This window comes from Phalacrocorax aristotelis, chromosome 3 (assembly GCF_949628215.1).
Source record: "Phalacrocorax aristotelis chromosome 3, bGulAri2.1, whole genome shotgun sequence".
NCBI lineage: Eukaryota > Metazoa > Chordata > Aves > Suliformes > Phalacrocoracidae > Phalacrocorax > Phalacrocorax aristotelis.
Genome location: NC_134278.1, coordinates 34,495,504 through 34,519,647, shown reverse-complemented (window position 1 = coordinate 34,519,647; position 24,144 = coordinate 34,495,504). Strand labels below are relative to the sequence as shown.

The 24,144-nt window shown below is 47.2% G+C and overlaps 2 protein-coding genes across 4 annotated transcripts; one reads left to right on the top strand and one right to left on the bottom strand.

Moving 5' to 3' along the window:
* Positions 1-8,931: 8,931 nt before the first annotated feature.
* On the bottom strand, positions 8,932-17,711 carry MTO1 (mitochondrial tRNA translation optimization 1). 2 transcript variants are annotated; one of them, XM_075087084.1, is made up of 12 exons: positions 17,324-17,655; positions 16,940-17,139; positions 15,746-15,863; positions 14,829-15,118; positions 13,501-13,613; positions 13,171-13,361; positions 12,323-12,453; positions 11,649-11,853; positions 11,396-11,567; positions 10,563-10,681; positions 9,936-10,093; positions 8,932-9,755 (listed from the first exon to the last, which is right to left on the bottom strand). In XM_075087084.1, exons 1-12 carry the CDS (start codon positions 17,532-17,534, stop codon positions 9,528-9,530), a joined length of 2,136 nt encoding a protein of 711 aa, XP_074943185.1. In that variant the 5' UTR covers positions 17,535-17,655; the 3' UTR covers positions 8,932-9,527. The 2 variants fall into 2 exon arrangements, with proteins under 2 accessions (XP_074943185.1, XP_074943187.1); XM_075087086.1 differs by lacking the exons at positions 14,829-15,118; positions 15,746-15,863 and having other exon boundaries at positions 17,324-17,711.
* A 68-nt stretch (positions 17,712-17,779) lies between these two features.
* CGAS (cyclic GMP-AMP synthase) lies at positions 17,780-24,144 on the top strand. Of its 2 annotated transcripts, XM_075087088.1 has the most exons (6): positions 17,780-18,598; positions 19,527-19,749; positions 20,523-20,768; positions 21,298-21,384; positions 22,142-22,244; positions 23,423-24,144. In XM_075087088.1, the coding sequence occupies exons 1-6, from the start codon at positions 17,780-17,782 to the stop codon at positions 23,763-23,765; spliced, it is 1,821 nt and encodes a 606-aa protein (XP_074943189.1). In that variant the 3' UTR covers positions 23,766-24,144. The 2 variants fall into 2 exon arrangements, with proteins under 2 accessions (XP_074943189.1, XP_074943190.1); XM_075087089.1 differs by lacking the exon at positions 21,298-21,384.

Genomic DNA, 24,144 nt, shown 5'->3' with positions numbered 1-24,144 from the left:
GACTGGTGAAAAACACCAGCTGTAATGAACTGGGATTCCAGAATATAATTGAGTCTCCCTTTGAATTGGTAAATGGCGACAAGCAGTTAATGGATAATCAGATCTGGCTTGTGTAACGATGCAGCTGTTTTACTAACCTTTAACATGATTTCCCCACAGCATCCCCACATAAGCTCAAAAAGAATTTGGTATCTTTGAAGGGTTGTAGTTCCATGACACCAGTATGTTTGTTCTGTCTCTAACAGCTATATTCTCGTTTGTTTTCCTTTCCTTCTTCAGCTGTGTGCTTGTTCTGCAGGAACTCATAACATCTGTACTGCTTGGATAATCCTGAACTGCTGTTACTTATTTTCGTGCTCTTTGTTTGCTTTGGTTGGATCTTTCTCTCTCTGCTCACCTTCACTACAGTAAAACTTTGGAGGATTGTACCCTGTTTTTCATGGTAAAGATGTACTGAGTACAGTGGAAGCAAGGGCTAGAGCGCTTCAGGCTCTGTGGAAGACTCTGGAATCTCATCGTGATTCTTAAATTCTATTTCTAAAGGTTTGTTAGTATCCCCAAGACAACAGGAAGTATCTAATTTTATAATGGAGGCAGATATACCGTTGCCGTAATAAAGCCAAAGTACCTGGCCAAATCTCTGCATGCTTCTCAGTTAAACGGCTGACTTGCTCTTTTTCAAGAGACTTTGGTCAAACTGGTTCAGTTCTCACTTGGATGAAAGGGAAAACGGCTTCGGCACGAACTGCCTCTTCAGCGCAGCTGGGCATTCCTTAGGTTGGCTACACACACCTGCGTAGGTGCAGGATGTTTGGTTTGGCTGGCCACGGCCCGGCGCTGCAATACCCTCGGCGCGCTCCGCACAGCGCTGTCTTACGGCTGGGTGTACTTGCTCGGTTACAGCTTGCAAATTAGCTTGTACGAAGCAACTGACTCAAATTGAAGCCTTAAGGCAAAATAAGGTTTGGAATGGGGTTAGGCATTCGTTGTGTCCCTGATGGAGGGGCAGAGACTGAGGGCAGGCTGTGCGGCTCTTTCAGGGGGCCGTTTTCTGATCGGCTGTGTGTTGATCAGAAAAAACTGCGAAGCGTGACAACTGCAAAAGCTGCTGGGGAGATGTTTCGTGTTAGAATTGCCCGGCTGATGAGGCGCAAGAGTCGGCTTCGTAGTTTGGGGCAGAGGGGGTGGTTCTGCCTCCATAGGATTTAAGAAGAAGCTAAAGCCTAGAGAACAGGCAGTACTGCAGCTAGTAACTTTACGTTATACGCAGTAAAAACAAATAGGTGCTTGCGAACGCTCTGCCTGCAATGCCAGCAATTGCTTTCAAGTATTTAAAACCTCAATTTTACACAAATTCTGACTTTTTTGTTTTAACTATTATAGACCAGTTTTGCTTTCTATGCACTAATGCAATGCCATCTCAGTTCTTTTAATAATCTTTGACTACCTGGGGAAACTGTTAGACTTTTGTAAACAAAACTTGGGAATAAAACTACTTCGGGCAAACTTTTAATAAATGTTAATAGTTGAGAACTGTATTTGTCTTCTGACTGCTTATTTCTTTCAGCTGTCCTTAATTCTTTCCATACTGTGGTGCAGTGCTGGTGCTGTTTAGGCCAAAGCGCGGAAGCACGCTGCCGAGGTGGCGGAGCTAGCTGAAGGCGGAAAACTGGCTAGAATATTGACCGTATTTAATCTGAGTTTTATTGCCGAAGGTGGCAGTGGGGGGCTGGAAGATTGAAACCTAATTTCATTTTTAGCTGGTGATGTGTGCTCTGGGGGTCTGCGGGGCTTTTAGTACACAGAAGTAACTGCAGAAATGTATGTGGTGAGGTGTTCGGGGATTCGGCCACGGCCGTAGCCAAGTAACTTCTCACTCAGTTTTCTTTCCCTGGGTGAATGTTTTAGGCTGGAATAAAAAGGGCTCAGCTCGGGCTACCACCCTAAGGTTTTTTTCATTCTCTCTCAGGCCGCCACCTTGTGCAAGGCTAGTAACTCAAATAGTTAATTTTACCGAAATTGCAGATGAAAGACTTAATCAGAATGTGAATTGTAGCTGGCTCGATGTATTTTGAAAGGTATTGACAAGCTGTGAGAAATCACTAATTATTTCTCTAAATGCATATTTTATATTTTAGATTTTGTCAAGATAAAACCACGTAGAAACAAACTAAACTTTGTGGGGATATCCTTTTCCTCGGTGGTGCTACATGACTCGGTGTCTGTTTAAGAGCAGCATAAGGTTGAGCTGTATCACAAATACAACTCACCTGGTTTTTATATTCGATGTTTATGTAATGCCTAGAGGGGGCTTGGGGTGCTGAGGAGGGGCAGGGGAGGGCTGGGGAGCTCCCCACCTCCCCAGCAGCACTCTGCTGCTGTATCCTGAGCTCTGCCAAGCACAACTCCAGACGTAAAATACTCGGTTTTGCCTGTCCCCAGCGTGGTTGTGCGTAGGAGCCTTACTTGCTGTGAGGGATGGAGGCTGAGCTTCCCTTGCTTATTTGCTTTTTTTAAAAGCCTCCACTTCAGTACTAGCCAAGCCAGTTAGTTTTATTTTCCTACCCACACTGCTGCAGGGCAGCTGTGCCGTGGATGGGTGTGGGAGGGAGGGCACTGGGAAAAAGCCCTGCGTGAGGGAGCCAGGGGCTTCGCAGGGAGAATTTTCTCTCGTTTCAGTGCAAATTCCTGACAGTATTAACACCTCTGGGTGTACGAGATTCCAGATGTCTGTTATTTTCAAGATCTCAAATTCATGTTGTTTGACTGCACCAAATAGTACTTTCTAGGAATTTAGTCCTCTGAAATTGCAAATCTGAAAAGACAGCCAAATCATAAGCTAAACTGAGGAATACACAGGATTAACCGTGACCACGGGAAAGAACATTGGGCTGAATTACTGTTTCTCCTGCAATGGCCTTACTACGTACCAAGGGGAAGGCTGAAACTGCCTCACTTAAGGAGAGGAAGAAGAGGGCACCCAGGGTGCAAAAGAGCTGAAGAAAAACCTAGTAGATAAGAAAACCGTATCGGTTTCCAAAACACAGAAGCTGTGGGGTTTTAGCCTTTTTCTGAATCCTCCTTCGTCCCTTCAGATTATTTCTGCATTATAAATCAGTTATGTCACTGTCTGCTTTCTTTTTAATTAAGGTTACCTTCACTGGCTGCCTATTGAGAATTCTTTAATCCTTTATGTTTCAAATATTTACACAATGTAATTCAAATCTGCTAGCTTCTCTGCGCTGATAAGGCGACAGTTAAACATGTATTCTCCTCGAAAGCTGCTGGGTGAGGTACTGAGGAAATGCAGAGACAAATGGGAGCGCGGTTCCCCAGCAGGAGGCTTGCGGGTGGGGAGACGGTGGGCAGCAGTGGGGTGCACAAGGGGTGGCTGCCAAGGATGATCGGCTGCCAAGGAGCTGTGCCTGTGCTAAACAGCTCTGAATTAATGCAGTTTTTGCTTATTTCTTCCTTTTTTAAAAAAAAAAAAGAAAGAAAAGCCCTCAAAGTTATCTAAGGTTTCTTTGGTGAAGCATCCTTCATGGGCCAAATGCATGCTTTCAAGGATGCTGTAGCAACGGGTTTGCCCTCGGCGTGCCGATGGCCTGAGCTCGGGCTTTCTCCTGGCTTTTCTGAGCGAAGTAATCCAGCAACACGGTCGTCCTTCTGCAAGAGCACACGCTAGCTCAGGCCCAGCACTGACACAAGTCGGTGGCCTGTGTTTGTGCCAATAGCTTATTAATGCTATTTTTTTTCTTTTAATTACGTAGTTTCTGGAAATGGCCAGAGCCAGCTCACCCCTAACCTGGCACCCTGCCAGCAGCAGTCACAGTCACCTTCTCCCTTTCAGCCCAGCAAAATGTGGAATATTCAACGCAACGGGGAAGAGCCACAGCTGTTTCCCCGCCCCAGGCCCCGGTTGTGCAGAGCTCAGCGCAGCCGGCTGGCTGAGCCCAAACCCACACGCAGGAGGAAAGGCAAGACAACCTTCCCCTCCAGGAGGGGTTTTGTTGCAGGCAGGGCTTTAAGAGACAGTCTCAGATGCTGCTTATCTGCAGCCACCTGGGCACATCTTAAGCAAAACTACTTTGTGTGCGTGTGCGCGCGCGCGCATGCGTACACATGCACATGTATATATTTATAATATATAGACATAAGGTGCCTACTTTATCTTATTTTTAACTATTGCAGTTGTCAGACTTAAAACTCTGCAGGTCCTGTTTTGAAGCTGGATTCTAAGCAAATTCCTTAGGAAACAGGGTGGGAAAAAACCCCAAATGACTAAATATTTAGTTATTTATACATATTATCTATTATATATTTATTTATTATTCTCGAATATTTAGTAAATATTTGGTTTCACAAGCTGGACTGTGGCTCTGGTAACAGGGCATGGATATTTTGGAGAGAGAAATGGAGGCTTGTTTGGTGTTGTCTCTGTGAAAACAAGCCCTTAAATAGTCTTTCCCAGAGAAAAAAAAAACAAGAGGAGATGAATTTAATTATAGGTTTGCTCCTACTTGACTGTTATTTCCAGTAATAATAACTAGCATTATGTAGTCTGCTGCTGAAGTGCTAATTCTTTGGAGAAGGAGGGGATGTACGTGTGCGCACAGGGACCACTGGAAAGGAAAGAGCAACCCCAAGCAAGAGCAGCGCGGCTCTGCTCTGCCTGGCCGCAGTTGCTTCCTTGCGAGGGTAGTTCCCGCAACTCATTTCTGGGCACGAAGCCCCAGAATTCCCACACTCGTGGCCCAGCTGAGGAGAACCGAGATCATGGCGTGCGACGTGACCGCTCTGCACCTGGTACAGCCGCTTCCAGCTCGTGCCTGACGCCCACCACCGTCGGCTGGCCGTGCTCCAGGGCAGTGTCACCGAGCCAGCCCACGGCTGCCTGGCCGAAGTCCCACGAGGTGCCGTGGGACAAGGACAAAACCTCGCTGAAGCAGCCCAGCGCAGCAGTACCAGCCACAGCAGCCTTTCTACTTGTGACACAAGCCACCATCTGGTCATACACGGCAACTTTCAAGTAAATCCGCATAAAAATAAAACGGAGACTAGTCACGAGCCTGCTGTCAGCACCGCGCTCTTCCTGCTGCCCTGTAAGGCACCAAGTGAGCTCATTTCCCACCTGGCACCATGCCTGCTCTTCACTTAACCACATCAAGCTCTAAGTCACTTGGAACAAGACCAGCGTGTGCTTATTGGTCCCCAGCACCCAGCAGTGCCTGAAAATGTGCCTCCTGGGCTTTTGCTGGGAGCTGCAGCTGATGCTAGACATAAACGCTTTCACTCTTCACTTCATCGGCCTCCCACCTCCACCACAGCATCAGCCTTTGCTGAACCCTGCTCCTCCCACGGAGACGTTTGCAGCCCGCTCACGGTAGCCCTGCAGACCCGCAGCGGGAAGGCGCTGACTTTGTAGGGACACAGATGGGGAAGCTGAGGACAACGGCCTGTTTGAGCCTGTGGTTCACAACTGAGCAGCCCAAGGAGGCATCAAAATACTTAGACTTAAGTCTGCAAAAAGGTGAAGGGGTTGCAGCCTCCATCTTTCAGGCGGGATTTGTCAGTACTGGCCTTCTTGGCGCAGTGAAGACCCAGACACCTCGTGTGGTGACTACACAACGGTGACGGTGGAGTCGGAAAGCCTCTGATGGGAAGCCGCATCTGTCTCCTCCCTCAGAATTACACATGCAGAGTTGAGCCTACACCGCAGTTTAGAAAGAAAAGAGACAAAAGCATAATTTTTTTTCCCTAAAGGACCCGAGGGAGTGGCAGGAAGATGTGCCAGGGAGGTTTATGCTGGATATTAGGAAAAAGCTCTTCCCCCAGAGGGCAGTGGAGCACCGGAACAGGCTCCCCAGGGAGGCAGTCACAGCCCCAAGCCTGACAATATTTAAGCACTTGGACAACACCCTCAGACACATGGTGTGAATTTTGGGGCTGTCCTATGCAGGGAGAGGAGTTGGGTTCGATGATCCTTGTGGGTCCCTTCCAACTCAGGCCATTCTATGATTCTAAAGCATCCCTGCGGCTAAAACAATAGATCAAGAATCATTCCCTTTTTCTCTGCCCTTTTTGTAATAGCAATTGCAGAGCAAGTCTCCCATGTTCCAGATGAACGCCCCGGCCACCACTAACTTTCAGCACGAGAGGGGAAAGACACATTTCTCATGAGCCCCATGAAGCCACGGCCAGAGGGGGAAACAAACACCTGGAAGGACTCCAAGCAGCCCAGGCTGTGGTCTGGGGAGAGCACAGAGAGCGCCGCCCTGGTGGAAACAGCAGCTCCTGCGGGACGGTGGATTCCTCCTGCATCCGCTAACTGGAGCCTTGAGATACCTGTCACTGGGTGGCGGAGCACAACCTGGGACGTGTAGGCATCAAAGCCAATAAACCCCATAGCATCTAAAACGAACACAAGTGACGATCGTTACTAACCAAAGTGCAAAGTCAATGTTCAGTTAGGAGGCACATCTGTACTTGCAAGGGCCAGCAAAGCAGGGGACTAAGACATTTAGCACAGCCACTGCTGCACCGTTGCAGCCATTCCAGCAGCACTGAGAGCATAAAAGACTGGGTGGTGACAGCTTTTAGTGTCTCCTAGTGTAAAATGTCATCCTATTTTTCTCTTGCTCCCATTTTCCAGGCAGAAATAAAGAAAAGATGAAGAATCTGGTCAGTCCAAGTACCATATAAAACAGAAGCTAGAAAAAGAAGGCAACAATTGTCTTGAAAATCTGGTACAAGATGGAGTGGTAGAGATCTGAGGAAATTTAGCTTAGGGAAAATTGCTGATCACCAGGCCTCTTCTGCTGGAGGATAAAAAGAGAGACTTGCATCGACACAGGGAACACAAAGACCCTTGGTATGCGCAACGAGTTAGGCCAACCTCCCCACGCACCCTACCCTCCCTGCTTGCCTCAGTCACAGTAAGGATTACAGGAGGACAAAATGCAATTCATTACAGCACAGGCAAGGAAAAGCAAGCAGACATCCATGTCAACGGCAGGCTCCCCTGGTTCTGCCCTTCCCATCCTGTCAGGCTTAGCGAGACCGCAGAACTGCGAGGGTTTAAGCTCACTTCGTCTTTGTGTAAAAAACCAAACCTTGGGCCTTGTAACAATCCCCGGCGGAGCCTGGCAGATGGCACCATGTCTGCATTCTATCTGCCCATGCTATTTACAGCAGATTATTTAGACTTTCTGTGCACATAGAGCTACTCATAGCTATAACTTCTTTTCATGTTAAAAGTCCTCTCAGACAAGAACTGTTTAACGAGCACAAGAGGTTGTGGCAAGCCCTACACACACGAAGCTAATACCTGACGAACGGCCAGTCCTCAAACTTGTGCACACGCCACGTTTTCCCATTTCAGCAAATATGGACATCGTTAACCCGCACATGTGAACAGAGGACACCCTGTCTCAACAAGGGAGCTCACCAGTGGCCAAAGCCCCACTTCACGCCGAAATATAGAGAGCAGCTGTTACAAGAGATCTGCTGGAAAGCAGTGCATGCACACACTTCTGACTTCAGTCTCCCTCGGAGTTAAGTAACTCTCTGCCCCCTTTCTAACTCTTAGACCACGGCTGTGCATTATTTGCTAGAAGTAAAAGCTCTTGACACCGGTGCAGCCCGGCTCAGTGGAATCACCCTTTGATTTACACTGGTGTGTGTGAACTCAGAACTAAGGCCTTTGTAGCACAGGAATTTAGCGCAGAAAGCTGAAAAAGCGTTTGCTTTTGTAGCTGGGCATGCGGGGCCTGCCTTTCAAGACACACGTTATTGGAAGCAAGGTTTTCCTGTCAGATGACTGCTGACAAGAACTAGGAAATGCAGTTCTGAGATTGCACGATCTGCTTAGAGGTGAGAGGATGAAGGTGTCAATAGGGCTTCCTTCCTAGTACATCAAAACCAAACAAAATGCAAAGAGCGCAGTGGAGAAAGCATGAAACCTTCTTGATCAGAAGCTCCACTGCTCTGAAGAGGCAGAGAGGCAAGGGATTTAGGGCTGCTTCAAATTCATATAGCTGGAATTTCGAGAACACCATACCTGCAGCCTAAGTCACGCCACAGAAAGCGTGGCCTCCTTCCTTACGCTAAGCGTAAGCTTACAAAATTGAAGTAATTGGAGCTGGCAAAGCTGGAAGGAAAATGGGCAAGTACATGTTAGCTTTTCTGAGCCATTCTGTCATGAACTGGCCACGATGTGTCTAAAACTGTTCCGTACAGGTCAATAGCTGGTGGCAGGGAGATGCTTTCAGGTGGGCTGATGATGCCCCAAAGCTTTTAGCTCTGCCCATCCTCCCACTGCATGAGAGGGCCTTTGTCCACAAAAAGGATTTGCTCCGACAGGAAAGAAACTACTCACCCAGAGCAGAGAAAAGTCCTGGATCATAATTTCAAAACAACAGCTATGTCGAATTCCAACAAAACTTGTTGCCAAGCCTGTTTGTACCGTCAATTCAGAGGATGCTCAGAAATGAGACAAGCATCCAGGACTGCTGCCCAAGTCAGGCAAAGATTCAGTAGCTGCACAGTGACAGCTTGTACTTCATCATTTAATTTCCTGATGGCCCATGACAAACTGACTGCCCAAAACATACCTTGTTCAGATGTGAGTTACCTCACTGTCACTTGCAGCACCAGTGCTGATGACAAACTCAGTCCCGCTCTGAGGCTGCCAAGCCACCCCCCCACCCCCCCCCCCCCGCACCCAGCACGTCAGTCACCACGCTGCCCGGAACGGGGGCTCCTGGAGCAGGCCACAATATGCCCCCACCTTCCCCAGCACCCTGGCCTATGCAGCGAGTCTTGCCCCAGCTGCCTTCACCAGTTCTGCAGCAAATCTTGCCCCACCTCACCTGTGTGAACTGTGAGCCAGTGAATCACCAAGGTTATACCAAAAGCTAAGTGACAACCAAGTTCTTCAGCAAGTTTCAAGATAAGCTTTATTTATTTTAAAGGAGAAAAAAAAAGCCCAGAATACAGCGTTTACAATCGGTCTCCTACGTAAGTTTAAATATTCGTGTGGCACACATTTTCATAACCAAGTGTCTCCTATTGGCTGCCATCCCACTGAAACATCAGACTCTGTGTAGTCACTGCACAGGTATAGACACAAGCACTGAAGTCGATGGAGCATGCTTTCCACCTCAAATCCTCTTGTGCTGCTGTGGGTTCAGCACGGTAACACTTCTTACTTTTTTCAGACAAGCAAAACGCTGTCCTTTCCAAGGTGCTTTAGAACAAATTTTGACTACCTGACATCTTCCAATCATGTGGAATTTTAAAAGCAATTCCCGTCTTTTCATTTGGATTGGCAAAAATCACAGGCTATATTTAAGTTCCTCACCATTTACTCCAGGTTTGCGCATTCGCCATCTTTGTTCTACTCAATCACGCTGCCACAGAACACAACTAGAACTGCTTTGGATCCAGCCAGCATCGGTTCTCCCTGTGAAGAGGCTCGTGAGCACCGGTGATCTTACCACATTCTCAGGTAGGAGGGATACGCTTCTCTACAAAGGTGTTTTAACGAAGGTACTCTCTGGCTCCTCTTCAGAAAACTCTGCTGGAATCTGTCGCTGGGAAGTTGCTTTCTCCGAGTACATTTTCCCTGGTAAATACTTGCCAGTCTGAGGTAACGCTTTTAGCTTCTCTGTCTTCTGGTGACTGGTTTTCACAAACCTTAGCAGGTTAACGATAGCAGCTGGTGTAATTCCAGGGATGCGGCTGACTGCACCAATCTACGTATGGGAACAGGGACAAATTAACCAAGAACAAACCTACAACACTGGAGCTAGTGAGAAATGAGATCAAAACCTGTGGGTATTCCTTTCCCTGATTCTCCTCACCCCCCAGGTCCCTTGGGAAGACACAGAAGGAATTTCATCGCTGCTCATCCTTGCAGTGGCCCAGTATCTTACCGTCTGGGGACGGTTGGAGTCCAGTTTCTCCCGCACCTCTGCTGAGAGCGATGCATCAATGGCAAAGTAATCTAGATCCTCTGGCAGTTGGAGGGCTTCATCACGACGCACTTCTTCTATTTCCTGCTGTTGGTTGGCTACACACCACTCGTAAGCAGCTGTGATGGAAGATCAGGCAAACAAGACAACCAGATATAGATGTTCATGTGAAAGGGGCCACTTACAGATTCTCGGAAGCAGAGCGAGCAATTCCACTGAGACGGTCAAAAGCTCCTAAGGAAGTTTCTAGCCTCACAGACTAAAAAGCCTCATTCACATCAACACTTTGGAAGAAGTGCTACTCTTGAATTTGTTACAGGAATTAAGACACATTGGCTGTTTTTTCCTCTCATTCCCGGAAAGGATGACAGGAGGAAAAACCCCAGAGTGAACATGAATAATTGATCTCAGCCCACAAAGTGAAACACAGGTGCTTGCATCGGGCTGTGGCCTACAGTAAAAGGCCCATGCTCTGATACAAGTGTTTCATGTCACTAAGCAGCAACATGAAACACACTGGGATGAACGGGTTGGCTCTCCCTGTACTGAACAAATCCTACACGGATCCCACTAATTCTTGTACTCTACCTTCTATTTTCAATCTCTCTGCCAGTTCTCTCCACTGAGCAAGCTTTCCCAGGGGCTCTGGGACAGCCCTTGCCAGAACCTCCATGTTGGCCTCCGGATGTTGAAGGATGTCAAAGGCACTGTGGAGAACAAGAGTAAGTTTTTATGGTAGGAAGGAGTCACTTGTGTAAGGCAGATTTACAGCTGTTCCCAGCCCAAACTTGTAAAGATCTCGGCATAAGCCAGAACTACTGCAGAACCAAGCTCAGTCCCCTACTATCTACTCTCAGTGTACACAAGAGCAGTTCAGCTCTTGAAGAGGGGCTCTCTAAGAAAAATGAACAGCCAGATAGAAGGGATGAGGTAAAGGCTTCAAGGGGAAGCTTTCACACAGGCCAAGTCAGCCAGGTCTTAGTCACTGATCTAAAACAACAGAAAAGATACCGTGAGATGAGAGATGGGTAAGGGAAGCAAGGGGTTTTTTATACAGGAACAGCTACCACCTGACACTAACCTGAAATCAGCTGCTCCTTTATCAAGCTTTCAGCAAAGCAGCAACGCACTGCAAAACCATCCCCACTTGGTGACACTCTCAACAAGGACAGCAAGAACTGTCTGGGCCAGTGGAGTAACCCCTTACTTTGGGAGCCTATGTCAGCACCAGGAAATGTGGCATAGTAACGTCACACTTATTCTATAGGCAAACATTGGATGTCTGTCCCCTGAAGGTGATAAAGCTGGCATCTTGGAGTACTGGCGGCTTCAGGAAGGATGGACAAATGCTGTGAAACCACTAGCCAAATATGCTAAAGCAAGTGTAGGTCAAACCAGGAAGCTTCAGCTGTAACCTTTACCTGACAGGCGACCTTCGACTGCTACTGAAGGGAACTTCTGGCATTAAGCGGGACCATTTGGATATGCTGAACTGAAGGGATTTGAGTGTTGCAATTCCATCCTCTAAAGCAGCTCTCATCTTAACTGCTTGTTCATATCGCTGCTGTGACACACACCCAGCTTCTTCAAAACCTGCAGAGACAGATGGCGTATGAGACAAAGGCCTACAACTAGGCAGGGCTGCTCATTGCAAGTCCCACTGAAATAAAATACCTCTGTGGGTGAGCCTGGCGTCGGCATTGTCAGGCCGGAGGGACATGCGGAACTCCACGCGGCTGGTGAACATCCGGTAAGGCTCGCTGGTGCCCAGAGTGGTAAGGTCATCGATGAGGACACCAACATAGCTTTCGGTGCGACTGACAATGAAAGGGGGCTTGCCATGAACCCGTAGGCAAGCATTAATCCCAGCAATCACACCCTAGGCAGACAGAAAACAAAATAAAACACATTTATTGGTCTCTTAGTGGCTAAAATACCAGCACATCTGCCCCCGAAGACTCATGTGTCAAACTGTACCCTGGAAAATGCAAAGGTCTGTGCTAGTAATCTAGGTAGTTTCTTTCTTGCAATACTACGAGTGTCTGAAGGGCCCCTTGGCCCCTGCTGATGTGACCAGCGTCAATTTCCACATGTTTTCAATTATACCCATTGCACAGTCTCCATACTGAAACATTTGACAGTGCTTTCAATTACTTTCATTACTGCAATCTCAGTAACAGCAACTGTAGATGCTAGAAGTAAAAATACCTGGGCAAATCCGGATTCGGGGTGAGCAACACAAGTAAGACCACCTCATTAGCACCAGATGGGCCTAGCAAGACTGCATATCAAAGACAAATGCAATATCCCTTTCTGAGTGCTGAGTATACATTATCAGATTCACCCACCTGAGCTGCAGCTTCTTCATAGCCTGTAGTGCCATTTATCTGGCCTGCAAAGAAGAGGCGCTGAACAAGACGAGACTCAAGAGAAGCAGTCAGTTGACGGGGATCTAAAAAATCATATTGTACCCCGTAGCCTATGAAAAACAAGACAGATCTCACAGGAGGGATTTTGAAGGTCCCTATTTATCAGCAAAGGCAATCAGTGGGGCAGAATGACTTAGGTAATCAACTTTTATTTATGATTTAAAAACCAAGGAAAAAAATCGCTGGAGTGTGTCCACAAGAGGGCAGCAAAGCTGGTGAAGGGTCTGGAGAACAAGTCTTATGAGGAGCGGCTGAGGGAACTGGGGGTGTTTAGCCTGGAGAAGGCTGAGGGGAGACCTTATCGCTCTCTACAACTACCTGTAAGGAGGTTGTCATGAGGTGGGTGTTGGTCTCTTCTCCCAAGTTACTAGTGATAGGAGAGGAAATGGCCTCAAGTTGCATCAGGGCAGGTTTAGATTGGATATTAGGAAAAATTTCTTTACTTTTTAGTAAAGAGTGGTAAGGCATTGGAACAGGCTGCCCAGGGAAGTGGTGGAGTCGCCACCCCTGGAGGTGTTCAAAAAACGTGTAGATGTTGCACTTCAGGGCATGGTTTAGGAGACACTGTGGTGTTGGGTTGATGGTTGGACTTGATGATCTTAGAGGTCTTTTCCAACCTTAAAGATTCTATGATTCTAAAAATCCCTGCATGGTAAAAATAATTTTGTTTCATATTACCTTATTTTTGCTATGGTCTAAACAAAATATGGGTTTTATGAACTGGTAACCAATGTGACAAACAGCTTTAAAACTATTCAACCCCTCACCTGGCTGTAACATCTTGGCTTTTTCCAAGCCTGGGATGGATTTGATCACCTGCTCCTGGAGCTCAGGTGGCAGCGTCATCGACATGCCTTGGGGGTAAATGACATTGGACTCCAAGCCTTCGGGCTCCAGCCACACCTGATGCTCTCGGTTTGGGAAGCGCAGAACCTTTGATTCAAGAGAGGGACAGTACCTGCAACAGTAAACAGCCATGAGCACCACCTGACATGGAGGAAAAGTAACTTTCCAGAAGCAAAGCAGGGGAGAGCCACAGTTTCAGACAGATGGTCAGCTCATGCCACTGACAGCCTTGCATGATGCCACATCCTTACCGCGGGCCCTTTGTTGTCTCCCTTATATGGTTGTTCAGGTGGAGGTTATCATGGATAATTTGCTGGGCTTTTGCGGTAGTGCGAGTCAGGTAACATGACAGCTGATCTTCTGGCTGAAAGAGGCCAAAGCTCACTTTAAGTTATTCCAGTCGCAACACTGTATACTTCCTGAGCAACTCTGAGGACCTGCAAGGGCTTTTCCATGACAGTTGGCTCTCACTTCCTGGAGAGATGGGTAGTGCTGTCATACCCACTGTACAGACAGAACATGAGCAATCACAGAGCTTGAGCAACATGGCCAAAAGCAGACCAAAAACAAAACAGAACTTGGGAGCCCAGAGCTCAAGTTCTACTCTACCCACTGTATTCCTAACTACAGGATGGATATTCCTATTACAGAAACACATTATATGACAGCATTTAAATTAACTGCAGGAATTCAAAGCCCTGAAGTAAGAGGAGTAAGTGCTGACTCTACAGCTAACAGCCAATCAAAGCGTTGATGAAGACAAGAAGAAATCTCTGAAAACCCTGCAATTAACATGGAAAATTCAAGCTGGGAAAAAAACCCACCATGTAAAGTACTTAATTTTGTCTGAAAAAGAGTTAATAGACTCACATTCAAAATAGTAATAATGTTGTACCTCGACCCCTTAAAACCTTTCCTACACATACCAAGGACTTCAAGGGGTATTACTTTCACCCTCACCCCAGCTATAATAGGTTATTGCAATTCCTATATGCTCTGGGGCAAATAAAATCCTGATACTTAATTCTGTGCTGTTTAACTATATTATGTAAGAGCACCATCCATTTTCCAATATTTTCTTTGGAAAGACTGTTTTTTCTGCTTCTAAGTTCTGTTAACACGTCACCTCTGATCTCTGTGGACAACTCCATCCTTTCTCTTTCCTAGTCAACACTACCAATGATCTCTAATTTCAACATTTTCGTCTTATTCTAGAGCTGGGGTAACAAGCAGACATCATAAATCTCCACAATACAGGTCTAATACTGAAAGTAATTTGTAAACCACCACTTAACCAGCAAATGAAGAATACAACTAATAATATCGTATTTTGCGCAGTTCTGATTCAAAGAAAGTTTGGTTCTCAAGTTGAGAAGCGAGAGGAAAAAGGTCCTTGCTTTCAAAAGAAAACACGCAATTTCTCCCTTTGCATTAAGAGTCTTCAGAAACATAAGACCTCCAGTATGAACCCAGCCTGGCTCCCTTTCCCAGCCATCAACTCCCTCACTGATTCTGAGCGTAACATTCCCAGAACTGCTCCCCACCCAGCTCTATGTGCATTTGATGCGTGCTGTCCCACCTTGATCCATACAGCCTCGCTGAGGAAGCTGAACGGCACCGGAGGATTGTCAGCTGCACGCTCCTCCAGACCACTGAAGTCAATGGTATCTTTGGCAAGTCGGGGCGGCGTCCCAGTCTTCAGCCTGCCCACAGCAAAGCCCAGTTTCTCCAGGGTCTCAGCCAGCCCGATGGCTGGCTGGTCCCCTAGCCGCCCAGCCGGGTGCATCTCCAGTCCGATGAGGACCATACCCCTCAGAAACGTTCCAGTGGTCAGGATAACACTCCCCGCATGTACTGTGCTCCCATCCCCTGAAACATCAAGTTTTCAGAGATGCATATATTTTAGCATCAACAAAGCCCTGGTATTCCGGTGCTTCTGTTTAAAACTAGGCTAACAGTGTTCGCTGAAGGTTTATCCATCTTTCGTTACAACAAAAATCAGTATTTCAATAACAAAAGCACTGATAATAACTGCAATAAACAGCACATAGTTATTCCTATATTTTTCTTATTCCTAAGCATGTTACCCCTGACACAGAAAACCCACTCCTGGGAAAAATTCCCACCCAGGCTTTTATTTCAGTAAGCTTGTTTACTAGAACAGCGCAGGTAATAAAGCAAGGGTAATAGGACACCGCTGCCCCGTAACGTTGTTGGCAGCATACGCCATTTACCAAATAAAATCTCAAAACGCAGCATGGAATTCAGTATTGGTAGCCTGAAGAAAGTTAAATTTATGTAACCTCCCAATATCCTATTGATCTTGGTATGGTTTTCATTGGATTACACATATTAATCTAGTTTAGTTCACGCTCAGCCCTAAATCGCCTCTATCATCTAATTCAACTTTCTCATGGATGAATCAGAAGTGTTTACCCCAAAGGCTGCTCCTAGCGTAGAGTAACTGAAGGTGCTTTCTGAGTTACTAGCACATACCCAGAACGACTCCTGTGACTCGGCATTTCCCGGGACGGTCTGAGTCGGGCTCTGCCAAGACAAGATCCTCCACAGATGCCTCACGAACTGTCAACAGTGGTGTGTTAAGGATTTCTTTCTGTCATGAAAGGAGTTACTGCAAAAATCTAGGAAGTTATGCGACATATGGGCAGTCCCAAACCCTGCTGATTTCCCAAACATCCATCACCCTCTTCCCTTTTCCCTTATCAGGTCACTTGGTAGACACTCAGTTACTGTACTATTATCTGATCTATCAAGTAGAACTTTTCATTCATCAGCAGAGTTTAAGCTCAAAAGAAACTATTTCGTCATGAAATATATATATATTTATATATGTCTATATAAAATGCTAGAGAATTTCTTAAACTATGCTGAGCTCCAACAACTTACACCACATTAAAGTACCAAAATATTAAAAAAACCCAAATTAAAAATATTAAAAAACAAAACAACCCCTCCCTTATCCTCTATAGTTTATCATCACAGAATCAAAGAATGGTTTGGGTTGGAAGGGGCCTTCAAAGGCCATCTAGTCCAACCCCCCCTGCAGTGAGCAGGGACACCTTCCCCTAGATCTCAGAGCTCTGTCCAACCTGACCTGGAACGTTTCTAGGATGGGGCCTCCACAACCTCTCTGGGCTTCACCACCCTCATTGTAAAATTCTTCTTCCTCAATCATCCTTAATTACCCTAATACCTCAGATTTGACTAATGCATTCTAACACTCCAGCTCACAAGCACATGCAAAAAAACCCTGGAAATAAAAAAGTGTTTTTAAACTAGTCATCGCTCTTGACTTTCTCTTAAAGTCTCCCCACTCCCATTTAACAGTAGCTACCGTTTTTACCAGACCGTATACAGAGATATCCCTATAGATGGTTTATGCAGTCTCAGCCAGGGCGACGCCAGGGGCCACCCACACTCGCGCCCCGGCGGCGACGCTCCCCAGCCCCTCCGCCTCGGCTGGGGAACGGGGGCACCCTCTGAGGGCAGCGCGGGGCCGAGGCTGCTCACCCCGCCGCCTCCCCCGCGCAGAGCCCGCCGCCGCACAAGGCCTTGCAGGCCCCGTCCCGCCGCCCCAGGAACCCACGCACAACTCGTAAACATCCCCGCGGGAGGGAAGGGGGGTGGGGCGCTGGGCCGCACCCCCTCCCGGCGCCCGCCCGCATTCACCTGCATGAGCTCCTTGTAGCGGGCCCGGTCGATCTGGGCGCGGAGGCCCCAGACCGCCGGCCCCTTGCAGCGGTTCAGCACCTTGTAGTGCACCCCGGCGCGGTCGCAGAGCCGGCCGCAGAGCCCGTCCAGCGCGTCCACCTCCCTCATGAGGTGCCCCTTACCGATGCCACCGAAGGAGGGGTTACAGGACATCTCTCCTGAGAAGGGAACACGGGGACACCCCTCACCACCGCCGCCCGAAGCTCCCGCAACCCCCGCGCCGCTGCAAACAGCGGGGAGATCCGAGGCGCCCGCGGGATAGCGGGCCCGGCTCCCTGCACTACCGCGTTCCCTGCGCCCGCGGCCGAGCCCAGCCCCGACCCAGCCATCCCCCGGCGGTACCGATGGTGCCGATCCTGTGCGTGAGCAGCAGCGTGCGGCCCCCGCCGCGAGCGGCCGCCGCCGCCGCCTCCGTCCCCGCATGGCCCCCGCCGATCACCACCACTTCGTAACGCGCTCCCGCCGCCGCTCCAGCCTCGTTGCCCGCCCGACGGTGCACAGGCCGCGGCGCCGGGGGTAGCGCCAGGCGGCGCCAGCGGCTGCGCAGCAACATGGCGCTCGCCCGCGGCAGCGCCGGCCCAGGCGGCGGCTGGAGGAAGCGGAAGCGGAGAGCGCGGCTGCCGTCTCCGCCGCCGCCGCCTCCGTCAGCTCGGGAGAAGCAGATCCGGCTGCGCCTAAGAGGCGGTAACGGCGGGGCCGGAGCTCCTCCGCGGCCGCCCGTTCCGCGAGGAGCGGCCCCGGCGGGCAGCTCCTGCTGCCGGGAGCCGGACCCGCCGCTCGGAGAGCTGCGAGCAGCCGATGAGGGCCGAGGAACCCCAGTGCCAACCCGCCCTCCTCCCACGGGCAGGCGGGGCCGCCCGAGAGCGGGAAACCGCTGCCAGGGGATTGGCTCCCGGGGTGGCGCCGCCCGCCCGGCTCCGCGAGCTTCCCCGCGCCTGGGCTGCGGGGCAGCGGCCAGCCGCGCGTAAGAGCGCGGGCGCTCTGGCGGGGGTTTCATTTCTTCAGCGGAGGAGCGCTGCCTGGAAGAGGAACCTGCCTAACGCGGAAGGCAGGAACGCTTCTTCCGTGGGGCCGCGCTTGCCGCCCTGCGGGTGCGGAGCGGAAGCCATGGAAGGCGCCGGCGGTAGAGGGGAGCGGGGCAGGCGGGGGCCGCGGCCAGTAGCCCCGCGGGGCCGGGGCGCGGCGAGGGGCGCAGCCCGCAGCCCCTCGCGGGGCCGGGGCGGAGGCGCAGGTGCTGTCGCGACCCCTCGGGCGCCGCGGAGGGACGGATCCACCGTCCGTCGTGGGCGCCCGTCGCGCCGAGCCTCCCCTGTCAGGAGCCCGGCGGCGGCGGGCGGCGGAGAAGCGCCCCCCGCGCCTCGGAGCAGGGCACCGGCCGCCAGAGCCCGAGCGGCGGTGGCCGACGGGGCTGTCGCCGCCCGCCCCCCCGCCCCGCCGGGCGCCCTGCGCCTCCGGGAGGTGCTGTCGCGGCTCACCCTGGGCCGCCAGGACGTGTCCGAGGCGTCGGGGGTGGTGAACGAGGTGGTCTCGCAACTGATCCAGGCCATCCGGAGCCGGGACGGCAGCTTCAGCTCCATCGCCCGGCTGGGCGCCGGCAGCTACTACGAGCACGTCAAGGTGTGTGGGTGGGCGTCGGGGTGGGCGCCGAGCGCGGCTGCGGCCGTCCTGCCGCCGGCAGCGCCTCTCCCGCCGCCGGGCGGGTGTCGGGGCCGGGCCCCGGGCTGGGGCCGCAGCGCGGCCCGCGGGGACCCGCGGTGCAGGTGGGGCCCCGGAGCCCGGCTCGCACAAGGCGGCTCCGCGGTGCTCCTGCCGCTGGAGAACAGCTGTAAGCTGGCCCATCCCGCCGAGGAGGGCCTTTAAGGATTACCTGGTTAATTAACGACAATTAATTATAAAAGAGCTAACTTACTGGAAGATGAATATAGGTGCATTTAGTAAGAGACGGTGCTCGAACAGGCCTCGCTTTAGAGCCGCAGCAAGCCCGAGCCCCTGCCCCTTGCACAGCACGCAGGTGTGCCCGGTGTGACTGCAGGACGAGTCGGGCATAAACTGCATGAAAGGCTGTGTGCCAATTCTTAGTACATTTTTTTTTTTTTTTCCGAAAAGCAGGAGGAATAGCAAGACTTTTTTTTTCTGGTTCCAGCTCAGTCTGAAACAAAGTCAGACATGGGGACTTTTTTTTTTTTTTTTTAAAACCAGATTCAGGCATAGCAATACATTCCACCTCCCCCACACCTGGTTTTTAGTCATCCTTTTGCACATAAGATCAGCAGTTATAAATTGCTCAGAACAGCGCAATAATTTTGAAACTTCTTAAAAATAGTAAGTTGGAAAGCTGGGAAACTAACTGCCATCAGTAAATTGCTCTTCTCCACACAAATGCACAGCCATCTTGTAATACAAATGCACGGAAATAAGCTCATATTTCACACTAGACATGAACTGTAGACTGAGACTGTTGTAGATACAACCACAACCAGTATAAAAGCCTAAAGAGAATAAAACCTTAGTTGCACATTGACTGTTGCATTCTCCTACTTTGCAGATATCTGAACCAAATGAGTTTGACATCATGCTTGTAATACCTGTTAAAAGACTTCAGCTGGATGAAAGCGATGATACTGGAGCCTATTATTATCTAACATTCAAAAGAAATCCAAAAGAAAAGTACTTGTTGAAGTATTTAGATGAAGATGGAAAATTATCAGCTTTTAAAATGCTTCAAGCACTACGAGAAATTATTAAACAAGAAGTAAAAAACATTAAAAGTAAGTTCTGAGAGAATAAGCTTCACCTCTGAGTGCTAAAAATAGTACACTGCACATATGCGTTGCCTTGTTCTTGGTAAACTGGGGTTTGTTTATTTTTTTCTTCCCCCAGCCAACTCTCTCTTTGTAGCAATGTAACTGTAACCACTGGTCGTCCCTGGTTGCTCTTGTGCTAAGAATCACCACAAATATGTCAGAGCTAAGCATATTATGTGATTAACCCATTGCTCCGCTATGCAATCCTCTTTCCATATGAGAATAATGAATATCAAGGGTTCTGTCACATGCTTGGTACTTCCTACACAATCTATATATCTGCTGTATACAGAGAGCCATTTGCTGACCTGGCAGCAAAAGGAAGAGCTTTGTTTTATACATTACCTACATCAATCTACATAGAAAACTTATCCCCTTTTAGTGTGCTTTTCTTCTCCAAAGCCTTCAGAAACATTGTGGCCAAATCTCTTTGGTCTGTGTTTTCAAACAATGAAGAAGTTTATTGGAAAACACTACTGTATTTCTGATTCTGTAGACATGAGTAGATCAGGCAAACACAGCAGTTCAAAAAGAGTGTCCTTTATTTCACGGAACTCCTTGAACAGGCCTTTTTAATGTTTTATTTAAAATCCATATCCTGTAGGATAAAGAGCTAGTGACTGAACCCAGGTATGTCTTTTGATTGATAACAAATTCCTGTTAAGTAAAAACTTTAACATTCTTTAAAAAAAGTTTCTTATATATATATAAAAAATCAATTTCTTCTTTGTTACTAGATGTGGAAGTAACTGTGAAAAGGAAAAAGGCTGGAAGCCCTGCAATAACTCTTCAGATCAAAAATCCTCCAGCACAAATATCAGTGGACATCATCTTGACTTTGGAAGTTCAGCACAGCTGGCCACCCAGCACAGAGGATGGACTCAAAATTGAACAGTGGCTGGGAAGAAAAGTCAGGGGAGAATTCAGAAAAAAATCACTTTATTTAGTAGCCAAACAAAACAAAAAAGAAAAGGTTCTAAGAGGTACCTCAAATACAGACAATGTCTTAAGTTATGAAATAGCTTTACAACTTCACCACTTACAAGTGCTATAAAAAGTGTATCCAGATTCTTTCTGTTCAGTATTCTGCCTTCGAGGTACAGATCTTTACCTTACCCTGGACATATCCAGATCAAAGACAATTTTAATCCCTCTACAAAACATCAGATTTGTGCCACTGCTGGTCCTGTACCGAAATCTAAAGACAGAACCGCTCTGCCAGGCACTAACCCTTCCCAAGAGCACTATATTAAATCTACTAAGTCAGACACGTGAAAATGGACCTTTCCTGTGCTACTGCTGTACTTCACAGCAACATCTACTCCTTTGCTTTGTAAGACAAAGAAGTAAATTAAAAGGAGATTTCTAAAAAGGCTGGGAACATCCCTGTAAGTGGCCCTGTATACGCAAGTTACAGATTTCTGCAAGAAGTAAACTGTGTACTTTCCTAGCAAGATACATTATTTCTCATTGAGCTCTGGTATAACTACAACATTTTTTTTTTTTCTCCAGACCACTATCACACCAAGCCTACACTACTTTGCAGAAACATCCCAACTTGTCGTTGCATTATGAGAATCGATGATTGCAGCAACAAGAGTTCAGTTTTTTTTTTTTTTTTTTTTTATCAGCATGCCCATCTTAACAATGCCAAATCAATTATCACTGCTCTACTAGGCTATTTCTTCTGGTGCAAATTAAATGCAAAGATTAACAGAATCAAACAGGCAAGGGCAACACTCTAACTTCTGTAAGGAAGACAAAAATGATTGCTGGTGTTTTAAAAAACCAGGGGATTAAGCTATGTTAACCATTGTTGTCAGAAACATTACCAGAAGAGCAAAATAAATGCTTTAGAAGAGTCACCTTACCTGAGACAAACTAACGAGCATATTACTTGCACAAACAAACTGAAACCAATAGTGAAGATTTTTTTATTCAAAACCAGAATGGTTATGCAGTAAGGCTAATAATACAGAACAGAAATTCAAAGGTAGTAGATTTCTATGATTAGTGTAATTCCCAAATCATGTTCAACCAACGCAGGAAAGTTCAGAATTAAGCTTGAAGTAAATCCAAACATCCTTAAGAACATAGTTAATTGTTTGGATGCTTTAAGTATGTCCTATATTAACAACATTCTAATTGTCTGTGTGGAGAAGCTGGGGAATTAAAGAAGAACTAACTAATCGTAGACAATAAAAAACAAAACAAAAAACCCCACCCAAACCCGCAATTCAATGTGCAATTGCTCATATTTAAGATTAAGACATTACAAAGTGTCTTTTTTCTCCTAGTTACAGACAGGAGTACTTGCTGCTGTGTAACAACCTAACAATCTTGTACTCAACTTTAGGAAACACCTGGCGACTCTCCTTCTCACATGTTGAGAAGGCCATGATGAACAACCACGGCAGCTCAAAGACATGCTGTGAATCTGATGGACCAAAGTGCTGCAGGTTGGTACTTCACGTGAATATTTTACTTTAAGCCTGTGTGAGCCAGGCTAGCACTGTCTAGCACTGTTTCAGTTTAAATTTTATTCATTTTATCTAAGACTAGTTACTCATAACAGGGAACAAGAATAAGGCTTTCAGGCACCACAGTTCTACAGCAGGACGACATCGCATGCACTTGCTGAATGTTTGACTTGCATTTACTCAACAAGAGGCAGAAACAAATCACACAGAATCACAGAATTATTGAGGCTGGAAAAGACCTCTAGGATCATCAAGTCCAACAGGACCTGAGGTTAAAACTCCAGACTTGCTTTAGAAAGCAAAAAAAAAAAAAGGCAATTTGTTAAATAATCTTTCCCAAACTCAGTCCTGTTTAGAACCACCAGCAGCTTAAAAGTCTGTCTCAGCTTTCTGAGCTTTGGGAACAAAATTATACCTCATATCAAGGCAACTTCCAAAATGATGGTGAGAAAAGAACTGTTGCATGGGATCACAATGAAAAAATGTGATTTCTCACTCCAATACAAACTGGTTTCCACATTTCTTCAAAGAGAAATAAGAAAACCCACGTGAGGTACAGAACTTCCTTAATGGTAAACCAACTTCTTGGATTACTTAATTACATCTTCTACTGAATCAAGAAAGTCACAAGAGAACTAATGGATAATTCTTTGTCTTTGCTTCATGACTATTATCAGACATGCTATGCCCCTACTTATAAACTGCTATAGATACGCCTTTTCTCCTCATGGCGTGCCACAGGAAGGTCGTGGCATTTCCTTCCTTCAGTGTAAACCCAAGCCAAAAGGGCAGCTTTAATCTTAAACTGCGCTCCAAGTTCATGTTACACCGGTAGCATCTGCAGCCGGGAGACTGTACTGTGGAGGACAGCTGCCGACCAACACTTTGTATTTCTGTGTTGCTGCAGCTACCAGCTGAAGTGGTGCATGTGCAGACACTATTGTTTGAAGTAGAAATCCTTCATTGCTAGAACCTGACTTCATAGGCAGTAGTTCAAGCATTATCCAGCCCATTCAAAACATTACTGCAAATCGTATTCTAATAAGAGTATGAACATTTTTATTGTTTTCATGAATAATGTGTACTTAAATATTTAAAATACCTATTTAGAAGTGACTATGTAAAAAGCACCTAACAAATTCTCATTTACTTAACAGGAAAGGTTGTCTTAAGCTAATGAAGTATCTTCTAGAACAACTTAAAATGAAATATACAAAAGAGTTGGAAAAAATCTCTTCGTATCATGTCAAAACTGCTTTCTTTCACTCGTGTGTCACGTGGCCAAAAGACACAGACTGGCATTTGGGAGACCTGGATCATTGCTTTCAGAAATACCTGGGCTATTTTCTGGATTGCCTGCAAAAGTCTCACCTGCCACACTTTTTTATTCCTCAATACAACTTGCTCAGCCTGGAAGATAAAGCAAGCAGTGATTTCCTTTCAAGAGAAATACAATATCAACTGAACAACAGATTCCCCATTTTTCAGGGGAGGTATTAAAAACATTGTTTACAGTAACTACCTAATCATGTAGATTTGCATATTTAAAACTAAGTTTAGGTGCAGAGCTTCAGTTTTCAGTAGTTGGATACTACAAAAATGAAACAAAATTAAGAACACTAAAAGAAAATTGCCTAAGTCATGCTGCTTAGTCATAACCCTTCAAAGAATTTGGACATTTTAAGTAATATTTATCTTCCCTATTGAAATGTAGATGTCACCTGCAAAATATCTTCAAGGTATACTACAAATGTAAAGAAGAATCTGCAATAGTTAATTTCCTGAATGTAATTTCTATGATTCCAAATATAAAGGCATCAATGACTGGGTGAAGTGAAAAATGGCAGCTTTATTTAAAATTAAAATCCACTGCAGAATA